This window comes from Lepisosteus platostomus, chromosome 2, assembly GCF_059453375.1.
Source record: "Lepisosteus platostomus isolate fLepPlt1 chromosome 2, fLepPlt1.hap1, whole genome shotgun sequence".
Classification (NCBI taxonomy): domain Eukaryota; kingdom Metazoa; phylum Chordata; class Actinopteri; order Semionotiformes; family Lepisosteidae; genus Lepisosteus; species Lepisosteus platostomus.
In genome coordinates, this window is record NC_142612.1 from 69,543,099 (window position 1) to 69,558,662 (window position 15,564).

At 36.5% G+C, this 15,564-nt stretch overlaps 2 protein-coding genes across 2 annotated transcripts in view; both read right to left on the reverse strand.

The window, feature by feature from the left end:
- Positions 1-118: 118 nt before the first annotated feature.
- On the reverse strand, positions 119-8,817 carry LOC148676958 (uncharacterized). The gene is made up of 5 exons (XM_088616335.1): positions 8,728-8,817; positions 8,080-8,214; positions 2,208-6,554; positions 1,752-1,840; positions 119-1,161 (listed from the first exon to the last, which is right to left on the reverse strand). The coding sequence occupies exons 1-5, from the start codon at positions 8,807-8,809 to the stop codon at positions 1,087-1,089; spliced, it is 4,728 nt and encodes a 1,575-aa protein (XP_088472461.1). The 5' UTR covers positions 8,810-8,817; the 3' UTR covers positions 119-1,086.
- Positions 8,818-11,131: 2,314 nt separating this feature from the next.
- Positions 11,132-15,564, reverse strand: part of LOC148676959 (zonadhesin) — a 30,607-nt gene continuing 26,174 nt past the window's right edge. Inside the window, exons 27-32 of the mRNA XM_088616348.1 lie at positions 15,260-15,389; positions 14,488-14,656; positions 13,898-14,092; positions 13,422-13,552; positions 11,586-11,785; positions 11,132-11,451 (exon numbers count right to left, since the gene is read on the reverse strand). Of these exons, the coding sequence (XP_088472474.1) occupies positions 11,311-11,451; positions 11,586-11,785; positions 13,422-13,552; positions 13,898-14,092; positions 14,488-14,656; positions 15,260-15,389 (966 nt within the window). The 3' untranslated portion in view covers positions 11,132-11,310. The remainder of the gene's footprint in view (positions 11,452-11,585; positions 11,786-13,421; positions 13,553-13,897; positions 14,093-14,487; positions 14,657-15,259; positions 15,390-15,564) is intronic.

Sequence of the window (15,564 nt, forward strand, 5' to 3'; positions counted from 1 at the left end):
GCTTGTGTGAACTACATTAATGTTTATTTTAAAAGGCACATTTTCTATCCATTTAATAAAATGAATTAATACCTGCCCTCTAATTTGTTCAAGTTCATTTAATAAATACATTAAAGCCAATGATGACACATATTTATTATTTTTCCATAACAGTTTACATTAACAACAAATTTTCCCTGGGTTTTGCTTTGTACGAAAATTATAACAATTCAACTCCATATCCAGTTGTGGTAATACTGAAGCTTAAGAACGTAAAAAATAGTATGTTTTTAAAATAACATCTCATATAATTAGCATAGTTATCTAGGAAAACTTAAAAAAATAATGGTTGTTAAGAGAAAGAAGTTGCTACGAATTACAGGTATTAGTAGTTGCCATTTCACAACACTACTGAAGTATTGAGAAATCTATAAATATTGGATCCCAGAGTGCAGGCTTGTTGGTGGAATGGAACAGTTTCAGCAGAGAGTTTCATCAAGCTGTTTCAATGCAATATAATAATAATAATAATAATAATAATAATAATAATAATAATAATAATAATAATAAAGAAATTAATATTATAAGGAAGAATAACTGTTATAAAAATGTTTCTTTTTATAACACATTGGTCATATCATGGCTTTTTTATCGTTTTCACTTTATAGCCTTTCTAAAAAGGCCGACTGGTCTTATCCACTGTGAATGGCAGAATCACTCAAGCAGAGAGCAAGGCTGAAGGGTGCAATCTGCTCAAAACACTGCATTTCATTTCAATTTCCATAGTGTTACACCTGCGTCCTGGGGTTGCAGACTAGACATATTTCACCTTCTCCTTGGTTTGAGTCCTCAATAATAACATTACAGGATTGTGACTTGGGATATGTTTTGTGCTTTCTTTTCGAATGGCATATTCGAAAGTATACCACTAGTTTCCACATTCATAGTCATAGTGAAGGCTGTTGTCCCAAATGCAGTTGGGTCTTTGTTTTCTATTTGTCATTGAATAAAGGAATTGGTAAAAAAAAGAATGAAACACTTATTGGAACAGAGTCTGTACAGCAGAAAACCAAAAAGCAGGTAAGATCCTGAGTCATGCCAGTGTTTTCACTTCTTGATGACTTTCACAATCTTGAAGGAACATTCTTCATCTTTGAGGTGATTTTGCATGACGCTAATGAGCTGGAGAAAAAGATACAGGAAATAAAAGTACATATGAATATGCTGTTAATGTGTTCGCCAGATAAATTAATCAGGTAGGATGGATGAAGTAACTACTGTATGAAGGAAGCTTTTCCCGATTTAAGTTTCCCTTTCCCCATCAAAGAAGAAAAAAACATTTAAATATTTCAGTTTTTTTTACTCTTAGATTCAGCATTTGTTATACTGTACATGTCTATTTGAATCCATTGTGCATCTGTAAATAAAAAGTAAAATAAAAGAACTTCTGCAAGCAGCTGTTTAGGATGGAAGGTTCTGTTTTTTATCTATAAGAAGAATACCATGAAAATACAAAAGAAACAATTTGCTTTTTCACTGCAAATTATATTATATGCTTTTTGTGTATATACTGTAAGTGCATCCTTGTGGCTGTTCGTCTTAAAAATGAGATTTGTTGGTTAAGACATCATGTTTTACATATTTATATCCATTTATATCCATTTATATCCATTAATTTCAATCCGCTTCTCCTGTTGAAGGTCATGGCTCATTAAATTATAATGTGTGTTCATATGGGTTTTGTCAGGCAAAAAAGAAACAGTGGGACTTACATTTTGTAAAGCTTCTGTTATTGTTTTATTCTCCATAGACACCGGGGTAAGAAGAGACACGTTCATTCGCAGAATCAGTGTCTGCTTGCCTATAAAACAAATATCCTTCAATTCACATTTGTCACATCACAACGATGTGTACACAGAGATGCAAACACTGTATCTTCATGAAGAAAGCAATATTTTCTGGCACAGAAAACAGCCCATTTCCCCTAATAGTCTTTAAATGAGCAAGAATGGCTCACTAAATCTAATTTCAATATAGCCATAGCAACATACAGTACAGTAGGAATCTGTCATTGGAAAGTTGAACATGTATTTTATTGTTTGCATTCAATATAATATACTAATATGATATAGAATATACTGTAATATTGAAAAAGCTCAGCAACGGTGTCAGTGTCAAATATAACTACATTTTTAATCCTCCTAAATCTTTTTATTGATTTGTTGTACCTTTTGGATCAGTTCTTGGGGTTTGCTCATCTCTGGCGGTCATAGCCAATGTGGACTTTTCAGTCCTGGATGCAGGAGGAGCTGTTGTCCCTGGTCTGATGGGCTGGGGTTTAGCTGGCACACTGGGCAGCACATTGACTGGTACAAGTGTAGAATGCAATGGCTTACGGGCTGTTGTACCATGGCTATGGAATGTTGTACCATTCGGTATGGATGGGCGTGGCTTCAAAACGGATACTGGAATTTTTGTAGTGAGGGTCTCGGCATCAGAAAGCACTGTTGCCTTGATTTGCTGGGCTGTGTTTTTCATATCTAGGGGCATCTTGGTTTCAGTGACGTTAGATATTATTGACGAAACAGCAGGCTTTGTTCTTTCCGAAGAACTTGTTCTGTTTGGGAAAAGAATAGTCATGGCTAGTGAAGTTTGTTTTACTTTTACAGGCTGTGTAGAGTTATACTGTGGTAATGTGGTGGTTAAATCAGCGATTTTCAGTGATGTTGTTCCTGACGTAGTATGGGTCACTGTGGTATCGCCTGCAGATAATGACTTTGTGGGAGAGAACGGGATCACAGTGCTGTAATTTGTTAGAAATGTGCTATTTTCCTTTGTATGAGGAGGGGTTGCACTTGGCACTGATGAGCCACTGAGTGTAAGTGAGTTTACCAGATTTGTTGGTGGAGTGTGAATAATATCTGGGATCATTGTAGATGTAACTGTTGTGTTATTAACTTCCATTACAGTAGACGTTGCTGTTGTGGCTGCAGATTCAAGAGTCACACCATTTGCAGATGTAGTAATGTGTGTTAAGGTCTTTTCGTTAATTGTATTAGTTATATTCAATGTTGTGTGCGTGATTGCAAGTTCTGTCACATTTGTAGTGTCTGCCACTTCAAAATGTGTGCTTTTGTCAGTTGTGGAGTGAGTAGCTCCATCCATGGATTTATCATTTAAAGTGTGGGGCACAGAAGAAGAAAATTTGCTTGGTTCTGTCATATGAACATCAGTATTTGAACCTACAGTAACTTCTGTCATGTTTACATAGAAGGTTCCATTCCCAGTGATACTGGCTGGTGAAACAGTTTGTATCCTATTTCGTTCCACAATAGGCAGATCAGTAGGAACATCAGTGGCAGTGTGTGCTACGGCTGTAAATGAAACAGCATTTTCTGTAACTAGAGAACGTGGGCTGTCGGAAGTATCTGAACTTGAAGCTGTGATGACTTTAATTTTAGGTGTCAAATGTGACGTTTCTGTGGTTTGTGTGTAGTTTGTAGTCTCTACATAGTTTTCATCTGAGGAAGCTGATAATTTATTTGCAAATGTAGGTACTGTATCTGTATTAATTGTCATTGCATCTGCAGATAAAGTCTCTACTGTAGTGATATGTAGATGTACATTATGTGTAGAAGTTTTCATATCTGAACCACCTGTTGCAGTTTCCTTATTTGTGCTGAATACAGTGGTCAACTCTGGGATACTTATCAAACTTGAATTTTCTGTTGCTCTTACAGAGGATGCTTCAAAATTTGAATTAGAGTTCATTAAAGGTTCTGTAGCAGTTTTTGTGTTTGCCAAAGGTTCATTGGAGGTGATGTGGATATCTTCACTTGAAGATACAGCTATTGCAGAGTCTTGCCGAGAGGTTGAAGCCAGAACTGTTGGTACTACAGAAAAGGCACTTGAAGGTGACATATTCACTGACGAACTTGTCAAAACCTGGGGGTTTGAAACTGAGATTTTTATGGTGGTCTTTAACATTTCAATCACATCGTTTGTTGTGTCTGACACTGCAGTGCTAGTTAATGTTGTAGTCGGGTATGAGATAGAAGATGTTGTTTTTCTCCTATTTGAATCTATCCCTCCAGTGATTGTATTGGTCTGTGGTTCCAGTGGAGCAGAAACAGGTGAGTTAATGGTTGGCAAAATATTATGGAGGACACCTGAGTTAGTTACACTTCTTCCAGAAGATGCAAGTATCTTGTTTTCCAAAGTGCTGGCTTGACTGACTGGTAAAGTTGGAATAAGCACAGGTGCATCGGTAGGGTTTACAGAGGATGTGGAGGTAAAACTTGAATCTGCTCCACTGCTTCCTTCCTCTGGATTGATTGATGTATTGTTTGGTAGTAATGTCCCTTTATCTGTATAGACTTCTCTGACATTGGTGGCAATGGGGTTTAGCGGGGTTGCAGTAGCTGAAGATGAAGCATTTAGCAGGATTCTCATGCTGCCACTGAAAAGTGTTTCTGTTGTAGATGAGCTAGATCCAATTTCTATCCTTGCTGAAGAAGTTGTCGGTGAAGCTGGCAATTCTGTGTGAGATGTAATATTTTCTGAAACCATTAGTGTCACAGAGTCTGTCATAGTTGTATCGTCAGTGGTTGGTTGAGTAAATGACAATGATGAGTTTGAAAAATTCCTTGACAGTTGCCCTATCGTAATGCCTGTGAATCTTTCCAATACAGGGTCTGATGATGACCTTTCTGAGAGAGGTGTCCCAGGTGTAAATGGTTTAGCAGTATCGGCTTGAGGAGTGGAAGGAGTGGAGGCCACTGTCATGTTAGCTACAGTGAGCAGTTCAGGAGAAACAGTAGTAAATGCATTGGACTTTGATATAACCGGAGTAGGTGTTGTCATGGTGTAGTCATTTTGAGAAGCAGAATCATCTTGAGGTAAAGCAGTCTCGTTAAACATATGTAAAGGATTAACAGGAGTTGAAGAATAATTTAAAGGCAAAGATGTCTCATCTGCAACAGATGAGCTTATACTTCTAGATGACATATTTAGATACACATCTTGTGATGTGCTAGATTCTGTAGACTCTGAAGAATACACATCTCTTGATGTGCTAAATACTGTAGACTCTGTAGACTCCACAGAAGTAATGTATTCCAGTGTATCTGTAATATTTTGAAATAAATTAACTGATGTGTTTGGGCCTTGTGTGGTGTCCATGACAGATGTCATAAGTGAACCACTGCTCACCACATTTGGAAAAGGTGCAGTCCCAAAGATGTTAGTTGTATCCTCTGCGGTTGTAGGTACTGTACTAGTTGCCATGTTTTGGCCAGATGTTGTGGTATTGACATTTGTAGAACCAGAGGTTAGAGGCTTTACTGGAGCTGGTGTCACTGATTCTGTTATGTTCATCAAAGTGCTAGAAGGGATGTTTGTGGACAGCTGATGTAATGTTGTGGAAGAAATATGGCTTGTTTCAGGAGCAAAGGTACTTCCTGTTTCAGAAACAGTGGGCAAAGGTGACAGATCCATTTGGAAACTGGAACTGGGTGGTGTAGTAGTTTGGTTAGTAAGATCCAAATTAAATGGAGATGTATTGGGTATGGGGCTCATTGATGTAGCTGAAGTTATATCATTTTTGATGTTGTATGTGCTGGCATCTTCTGTCAAAACTGTGGAGATCTGTGGTCCATTCGTTTTTGTTAAGACAACAGTAGAAGCTGTCCTTTCTGAATCAACCGGGGTGCTGGTGCTGGTACCTCCTGTAGTATCAGATGCTGGATCCACAATTGTAGTCCTAGAGGAGCTGATATAATTTTCAGATGCTGTTGTTACTGGTGAGTTCTGTGCAGGTGTGGTTGCAGTTGGCAGAGATGGATTCATTGTCATGATTGTAGTTCCTGGTAGACTTGATAAAGCAGGAGTAGCACTCTCTGAGAGTCCAGAATTTTCTGTTTCATTCCTGTTTGTGATTGTGTGGTCAAACTCTGCAGACGTAGTCTGTAGCTCTGCCACAGTAGTGGTTGTGTCAGTGAAAATCACATTTTCTGTTGTTAAATTGTTATGCAGCAGTTTGCTATTTTCTGTAGAAAACATGGCTGTCTGAGATGGAATTGGGGTGGTGCTGTTTGCCAGATGTGTACCATTCTTTGGCATTTGAACAGTAGTCACATCTATAGTCTCTGCAAGTATGGATACATTGGGCAGAGACCGATTGATAGACATGTCAGTGACACCTGATAGACCTGTAAAAGCAGAGACAGTACTTTCTGATAGTGTAATGTTCTCTGTGGTAGTCAACGTTAGTGACAATGTTGAGTTACTCACAGAATGTGTCACAGAATTATTTGTTGAGCTCATTGATCCTGTGGAGGCTGAGCTACTGGTCCCAACTGACTCTTTTCCATTGCTGACAGTGAACTTATTGGCCTCAGAGGTGGCAGTTTTTGCTGAGTCAAAGAGTACACCATTAGTAGAGCCAGAGGTTGTCCTTCCAGTCAGTAGAGCCAATGTGCTGGAGTTCAGAGCTTCTGTATGGACTGGTGAGGTGTTTGGAGTGCTGTTGGTGGCTGGTGGTTCTGCAGTTGTGCTAGTACTAATGGTCCCTAGATCTGGAAGACAAGAAGAGAAATCAATATTTAAAATATTCCTGTTTGATGTTCAAAATGATACCTCCACATTCAAAAATCAGAAACTGCATTCACAAATTTGTAGGCAGCTAAATACTGTGACAACTAATATACTGCACATAACATAAATGACAACATTTCTAAGAAATGGTAGAATTAGTTTCTAAGATTTTTTTACAAAAACGTCATATTTGGAGGTGGTTAACAAGTAATCAAACTTAAAAACAATAAATATTACCAAACAAACAAGAAAACAAAATAAAGGAATGAAAATACTGCCAAATCGTCATATCAGTTGTACACCTTAATAACGTTCAGCAATTGTAATCTGCAGAAAAGGCAGTGAAACATTATGAGGCATCTTACTGTACATACTTGGGTAAGAAATTTAATCCAATGCCTATTGCATTCATGTACGGTATTAAGCAGAAAAACATGCTTGTCAGCTTAACCAGACGATAAATGTCTTGTGTGCAAAAGGTGTGATATTACATTTAATAATTATTACAGAACAATTGTTGTGCTGTTGGAAAATGCATACCTTTCAGGACACAACTATTTGTTCTTGTCAGTTTCCGGATGAAAACAATAATGTCTTTATGACTTTTGAAAAAAAAGCACATCCTGTCAGATGCTTGTCAGTAAGAGCAGAGATCGTAAAATTAAGCTATTGTGTATTGGACCATAATGGTTATGTTAGTAACTATTTCATTAATAATATAATACGTATTGTGAATTGGACCATAATATCTCAAAAATATGATTTTGGTGAGGTAATATGTTTTGTTTAAAATTAACACAAAAAATGTATCCAATCATTAAGTATTCATATATATATCAGCAATATATGTTGTACCTGTACAGTACATAACATATGTATAATAATATAAATCAAATAATAAATAATATATCTTTACCTAACTTGGCAGGTTATATTTTATATGACTGCACTTGATTTGTATTTGTGCAGAAGTGTTCACAATTATTTTTCATCTGATGTATAGTCTAATTACAATAATGACCTTTTCACTTAAGGTTTAGAGAATCTGCAATGTACAGTATCCGTATTTCAAATGCTGAAATTACACATTCCATAGATAACATGAGCATTGCGTGTAAACTTAGCATACAGTATGTACGTAATGTGTTCTCATTTAGCGTTCATCATCAGTTACTGTCCTGCTATTTCTTAGTTGGTTAAAAAAAGCATAAACTTTGTTTATCTCAATGACAAGTCAGCCAGCACTACCAGGACATCTCTGAAATATTACAATGAAATAAAATGTTCCACAATACAAAAGGAACATATAAAGAAATTAAATGACTGGTGTTAAACTTTTAGATTAAATGAAATGCTGATCTTACTTTTAAAGTTGAAGACAATCCAATTGTTCATTACTTCTGACTTAACAATGTTAAGCTTAAAGTAAGCAAAATTATAGAATGCCATTCATATCCAGAGGTGATCTACTTTAATAACATGATTAGTGCAAACCAATATCCTTACCTCCTAGACAAGTGCTGTTATAGTCAAGGCAGCAGTCCTTGTTCACAACACAGAACGCATCACAGAAGCAGTTTTGTCTGTTACAACTGCTATTCAGACCAGAACAGCAGAGTGGTGGGTAACTTGAACATTTTCCTGAATGAATAAAAGAAAAGCAACACTGTGAAATTATGGATACTCTCCCTGAATTCATGTACTGTAGTTTTCCTATTTATTTTGAATGGTTGTTACTATTCAGCTGTCTTGTGTTTGTATCCTTTAATGAGTTTCAAATTTGCATCTACAGACAATTTGACTTACTACAAGGTTTTGCTACTACTTTTTCCCACTCTAATTGTTTGTATAACATAAATTTGTCATATTTGTAAAATATGACAAAAAAAGGTGATAATCTTTTTGTTAGAAAACACATGAGAGTTAATTCTGTTTCTCGTCACAGCTAAAACTTTCGAGACCAGTACCAAGATTCATACTAACGTCCTTGTTTGGGGGAAACGTTTCCAATTATTGTTTAATTAAATAGTGTTTTTTCTTTGTGAAACTATATTTTTCTAAAATTGTTGCTCAAATTTCACTGCAAATCCTTCTAACAACCCCCCCCCCAGATATTTATACTTTCTATAAAGACATTGGTACATTTTTCCATACCTGTAGATCTCTGACTTTCCATATACTGGATGAGCAACAGGAGCAGCAACAGCCATAGGGATGTGGAAGTGGAAGAAGACATCCTTGTTTTCCAACACTGAATGCATTGTGAAGGCTTTCGGAAACAAACCTGTTTATATCACCTGAGAATGCGCTGCTACTCCTCCTCTCACAGAGTGGTGTCAGTTTGCGTTAACAGACTATTAAACGGGCGAGCTCCATTTATCCTACTATTGATACAACCAAGGTATTCCAAATAACTGAAAGGACAAAAGAAGTCTGAAACCACCAGAAGTTCTCATTGCGAATTGCAGGCATTGAGTATTATCTTAACTGTGCTGTTTTTCTTGCCAGTAAGATTATGTTTGTGTTATAATATGTACTGAAAGTATTCCAGCTGAAAAATGTATGTCATTAGAATAATATTTTTTTATTGACTAGGTGTAATGTCATTTAGACTGTAGGAAAATGCTGGGCAGTGTTTGGGAGCTGTTTACAGTGTGACGGATTCTAGCCATTTGTGAAAGGTAACCTTTACCCACCCTTATCTTTGATGCTGTTTTCTTTTTCCAAAAAGGTGACTAGTGAAATGAATGGTACTTTTCAAATCTCAAATTTCAGTGACTAAATATAATTTCATTCTCTAGAGCTTAAGTCAAACGTAGAAAAGTGTTTTAAGTCAGTGAACATCAGCTATAAAATGTCACAGAATCTGAAAAAAACATGTTCTGAATCCCAATGAGTTCCTTATCTAAATTTGCTATCAGAATGTGTGCTTACTGTACATAAAACATTTACTTCTCAGTGTAAATAGACAACAATGAGAGTGGTGTGCTCCATAGTGATAATATTTTAAACCAGAACATCTTGAATATTAATGTACTTAGAATATCCTAAGTCCCATGACCATTTTGGAATAATCAATTGTTATATTATTATTATTAAATATTGGAATTCAAATATAGTATGTATGCTGTATTGCAAGTCAGGGCCTGCACTTTTTCACTGCTCTAGTAGATCAAGCACAGCAACACTAAGTTCAATTTGCTAATACTGGATTCCTTCTCAGTAATTGTGGCTATCCCAGTCAATTTTAAAGAGAAGTTTACTTCTCTTATTTGGATTGATCAGATCTCTAGGTAGAGCCTTACCATAAACTCAGTAGTACGACCTGTCACTGCTGAACAGTATATTGTTTAAGTACAGCGTCCTTACAACAGGAGGAATCTGTGCATGTGGTTTAATATATCAACCCACTTTCCATATCTTTACTCTGGTTGTAATTCACTGTCTCTAAGGATAGCAACTATATTCTTTAATGCCTCATGCTCATCTTCAGACCTGCTACACAGAAAAATACTGTTACTGTAAGAGTTAGTGTTCCACTAATGAATGTTGCGTACTGTTCACAAAGACATTAAAATGATTTAATATTGCCAAAAGATAAAGCAGAATATTTATTTTCTGTAGACCTTATTAATGATCACTGCAGTGATTTTGAGCAAAAAATAAATAAAATGTATATGAAAATGCAATATTTTAATGTAACATAGTGCCTTAGTTCCTGCTTCCTCTTGTGTAAGGCTCAGTGTGATAAATAATGCAAACAGGTACAGGTATTTAGACACCCTTTTGAGCACATCCTTTTAAAAAACAATTGTGTTACCTTTTCATTAAACATACATTTATCTATTAATTCTTTTCATGCACATTTTGAGGGCATCAGAACTTTGACCACCCTTATTAGTTTCCTCATTGTTTTTGTCTGTGACACACCTGAACTTAATCTTCCATATCTTGTAAAACCTGTTATTAACCACAAAGACTGTGTGACAGATTACCAATTGATTCAAACAGCTACAGTACATGTACATCTCTAGTTGTAAAAATCTCTGTCTTTTGAAAAGCAGAAGAAAGTCCAAAAATCAAAAGAACTTATGTCTGTTTAATCATTTCCTTTTAAAAAATGCAGCCATTGGTTAAAAGAGATCTATCAGTCATTATACTCTTAGTATGCCTCACAAGTGGCTTTGAGAATAAGCTATTATAGAAATGAAATGGAAAACACACAGCTAAGATCATGCTGTCCTGGCTTTTATCACTAACAGAAACATCATTAAATGATAGAGGAAATCAGTTCAAACGTGGCAATGCAAGAGGTATCTGGAATTCCCGGAGGTTTATGTGACTGCTGAAATCTGTTGTTACGATAATAAATCGAAATAGGTGGCCTTCACCTGATACTTCACCTGATACCTAACCTAAGGTACTGCATTTCATCTTCATAAAGTGGGAGCTAGTTTGTTCTTAATTCTCCAATCTTTTGGAAAAAAAAAATCAGAGGTTTTGCATCTTATACAGGCTACAAAACAAACACAAACCCAATAAAAGAGTTATAACCACATGACTGCAAAGCAGGCTTTTACTAGAAGAGGCAAAAAACATTATACAATACTCACTTCATGATCCTCAGGAATCAAACACAGATTGAGAATACATACAATTTTTGAAGAAAACAAACTCAGGCGGAATGTCCAATTTATCATTATACAATGTGTAAAGATAAACATTGATGTGAACCTTCTAAGCCTCGTAGCAGCCTCGAATCATGTTTGAAGTTCGGCACACAAGCCCTGAGGGACACTTCATTGGCCTGCATGTGACAGATGTGTCTGAGCAAGTGCAGTTCTGTGCGCAGTCCTCCGTGACAAAAGTCTCACCATCCTGAAGGAGAAAGCCAGTAGAAGTTAAACAATGGAGAATAGCTGGCGCCCACAAGTAAAGGAAGCTAATGCAGGAAGCACATTTCTCACACGCCACTGGGACAGCAATGATACAGGATGACAGATAGATCTAACCTTGTGGTAGACATTGTGGTAGAAGCAGCCACACTCCTTGTAGGGCACACAGTCAAAGTTGCTATGCACAAAACCTGGCAAGCACTGGCAGCCCTCTTGACAGGGGGCTTCACAGTCCCTAGGGTTGGCCAGGTTGCCACAGGATGGCGGGCAGGCTGTCATGCACAGCCGGTACTCACTGTGTGAAGGACACTTCATTTCTGTGTCAGGAAAACAGAGAGCAACCTTCACAAACTCATTGTTTTAGCCGCAAACTCTGAAAAAAGCAATTGATGAACTATTACATCCATTTAAATATTTTTTTTTGTAACTTGAAGGGCATCAAAAACTCATTTATGGATTCTTTTTTGGCTTACGTGTTCACTGATCTCCTGCAATTTCCCAATGTAAGGATAATCTGAGTTGTCATTTACTTTATTTTGCTTATTATTTTCAACAAAACTCTGTTTTTTTTATTTTTCCTGACAGTAGCTGGAAGCCTATTGCAACTGTGAGGTTTTTTTTTCACTTTTTAAACTGCTGGTGTTCACAGACTGGGCAGCCTGAGAATGTAATACTAGACAGGTATACCGGAACAGATAAGCTATTGCATTTGTGACAAAAAATGTGTTATCCAAGATGGTAGCTTGACCCGTGTATGTGAATACCTTTTCAGAGTGTTCTTCTTTCGAGCTGCAGAACACATTGAATTGAAACTTGGCAAACCTTATCAAAAACTGAAGCTTTGTAAAGTTTTCACTGAAAAGTGGATCTGTTGATTTTTTTACACCTACAAAGGGGTCATGCTCCTGCTCATAAACAGTTTGCAAAATTAACTCCAAACTCTCCAAGAATTATAGGTAGAATTACAGCGCAAATATAAGTGAAAACGAGGATACCTGCATAAAGCAAGATCCATTAGATTTTTTTCTGCTAAAACATGACCCATAACACTAATTACAAGTATAAAAAGTATAAAAATTATTAGGATCTTTCTAATGGTCACACCATTAACATCTGACCTGCTGTTATTTCTGCATATGCCAAGATGGCAGAACTACTGCCATTTTGTTCTTAGTAAAACCTACTGTGTCTCAGACTTAAACCTTGCATACTGCAATGCTGTTTGCTCTCACAACAGGCCATTACCTACTTAGCAAACCACACCTGCAGTATCCTCACTCCTGATGCTATACTACTAACTGCAAAACATGCTTAGCAAAGAAGCTCCACATTTGGATGGTATCATTCTAGATTGCCCTTAATTTACTCGCAGTGCTCTCACTTGCACTCACTCCATGAAAGTAAATGAGTACCGACCTGCTTTGAAGTCATGAAAACTGTCTCCCATTTTCTACTTTGTCTTTGAGTTGACACTGAATGCTGGTATTAGGATTTCCCATTTAATTCCAGCATAGGGCTGGCTTTATACACTATGTTAGTATAGAACTGATTGTATAATATAATAACTGTAATACAATATACTGTAATATGATATGATATTATATAACAAATACATTTTCATTTGTCCCCAAATTTCTTCACATCAGATTCAAAAGCAACATTTCTTTAATTCATCTGGCACTCATCTGGCAGTTATTGACTTTCATCAAAGGTGTTTTGCTTTGCAGGCTGTCACCCAAAATGCACTGGAAGCTATCCTGCAGCATTCAATGTAATCAACATTCCAAAGCACCATTGTATTTTTTTGCAGAGCTGAAAGCTAACCTAAAACTTTTACTGCTTTTTCTAAAGAGACTATCAATTACTTTCTTATCAACTCCTCAGTCCATATAAAATGCTGTTTGTCAGTTTCCCCCACGAGCTGTCAGTTCAGCAAGAGTGATTTCTCATTACCACACAGAGTGCTTGCCCTCCAGTTTCCAATGGAGATTCCTCTTTTCTGACAGGCCTCTGAATAGCGTTGCAAGCTTTTACACAGAAGGCTTGTGTTGTTAAAAGATGAACACTGGTCAGCGACACAGTTTCTGGAGAGGAAAGGAGTAGCTTAGTTTAAGTCACTTTTAAGCTCTTACTCAATTTTCTCTCACTTTTCTGTCCACCTTCACAGTTCCAGAATGTTGAGCAATGATCAAACTCACAGCTGTTTTGATCAAATTACTACAAAGCTGAATAGATAGTGGAGGTGCAATACACACCATATTACTGTATACACACGGCACAAAGATCCTTAAAAAAAGAAAAGAAAACAAAAACATTGAAGTGGGTTGAATTCCAAGGAAGGAAAGTGAAGCTGACGATTCAATGGCTCATCTGTCAATCCCACAGGACTAGTATTGTAGTAGAACAGAAAGATGGGAAAATATACTCACTCGAGATGCTTTACAGGTGGAACGGCACCATGACAAGTGGAAAATGGTCCCTGGGGGTCAGAAATTATGCCACAGAAACTCATGCTATTTAGGAGGGTCTTCTGTTGCTCTGTGCACTGAAAGGATATTGTAGCACTCACACCTGTGTTATTGTAGTCTTGAATTGCAGCATCACTGTGGCTTGAGAAACTTCTTCTACAAGATGGGAGGAAAGAGAGTGGTAATGCTTAGCTAAACCCACACATTTCAGTTAATGAAGATGTCCCAGCTGCTGCATTTATCCACATACTGTATGGTGAGAACTTGTACTGTATCTTTAGATTCTGTTACATAAAAGTGACATAATAGCTTATCCAAAACAAAGTGACAAAAGTTGCTTTATATATAGAATGTTCAATAAGGCCTGTTATCTTCAATTGACCTGAGGTGAATGGATACACCATGAACAGTAGAAAAAGAAAGATCTGGTTTCAGTTTTGCATGTTGGTGGCTGTGTTGGTGTTTGGGTGGCAGTGGTGTATGTGGGTTACTGCTATAAATTACAGTATTTTGGTCACATTTATGAATCACATAGTTGAAGTAGAATATACCTTTCTCTGACATTTAACTTGCTTGTCTGCACTTGCCAGCTTTCTCCAAATTCATTCATATTCTTTGCCTGGCTTCCATCTGGCTTCATGAAATCATTATTCTTATCTCCATCATAATTCCCACACAATCCCACTATCTTGTTCTGGTATGTATAAGGAAGAGTTATCTCTAAATAAAAGAGATAAAAGATAAATAATATATACCATGATGATATTTTACATGCAATTGCATTAGTAGACATACAGAAACATAAATGAGAAATTGAAATCTTCTATCATAAGTGTTTTCTGAGATTGGTTTCTACTATGTATTTATCTAGTAAATGAACTATTTACTATAACTTGAAAAATCTGAATATTTATCTTCTTCAAAGATATTTAAAAAATAATAATGAGCATGTTAAAAAGGTAGGATGACTCTGTGTATTTACATCAATGTTGCTGTTCTGATATTTGAATTATTTTTATTGTTCAACACTAAATTAATACTCATTTAAAAGAATGAAAAAGGAGTTTACATTGTACACCTAAACTGCTTCAGACAAAATATAGTTTAACAGTTCAGGATATATATTTTCCCTGTTCTTTTTTGTGTGATATGGTGTCATTATTCAAAATAAAAACATCCAATAAGTAATAAAAATGGTAATAAGAACATTTTAAAGCCTATTTGCATCTTGACACAGTGTGAACCAGTAATGAACCTGCCACTCTCCTTCATTGAGGTGCAAAATTAAATTAAATGTCTCCACAGAATTCCATACTACTGTACCTGCGTGGTCATGTCCATCAAATTTCACTGACAATCCGAAGTCTGTCTCCAAGAAGAGGAGGGAGGACCGCTGTGTGATTTTCATTCCTCTGTGAGGAATGGTTGGTGGTTTTACTTTTTCACCATCCAGCTGAATATGTGTTTCATTAAATATTATAACAACAAAAGAAAAAAATTAATATCTTCAAAAACTTAGTCAGAAGGCTTCTATTATCTGAAAAGAAACACTAATCGACATTGAAGAATTTACAGTTTTGTAATTTAGTTACAGTTTTGTAATTTAGTCTAATGGCTGGTTTTCCCAA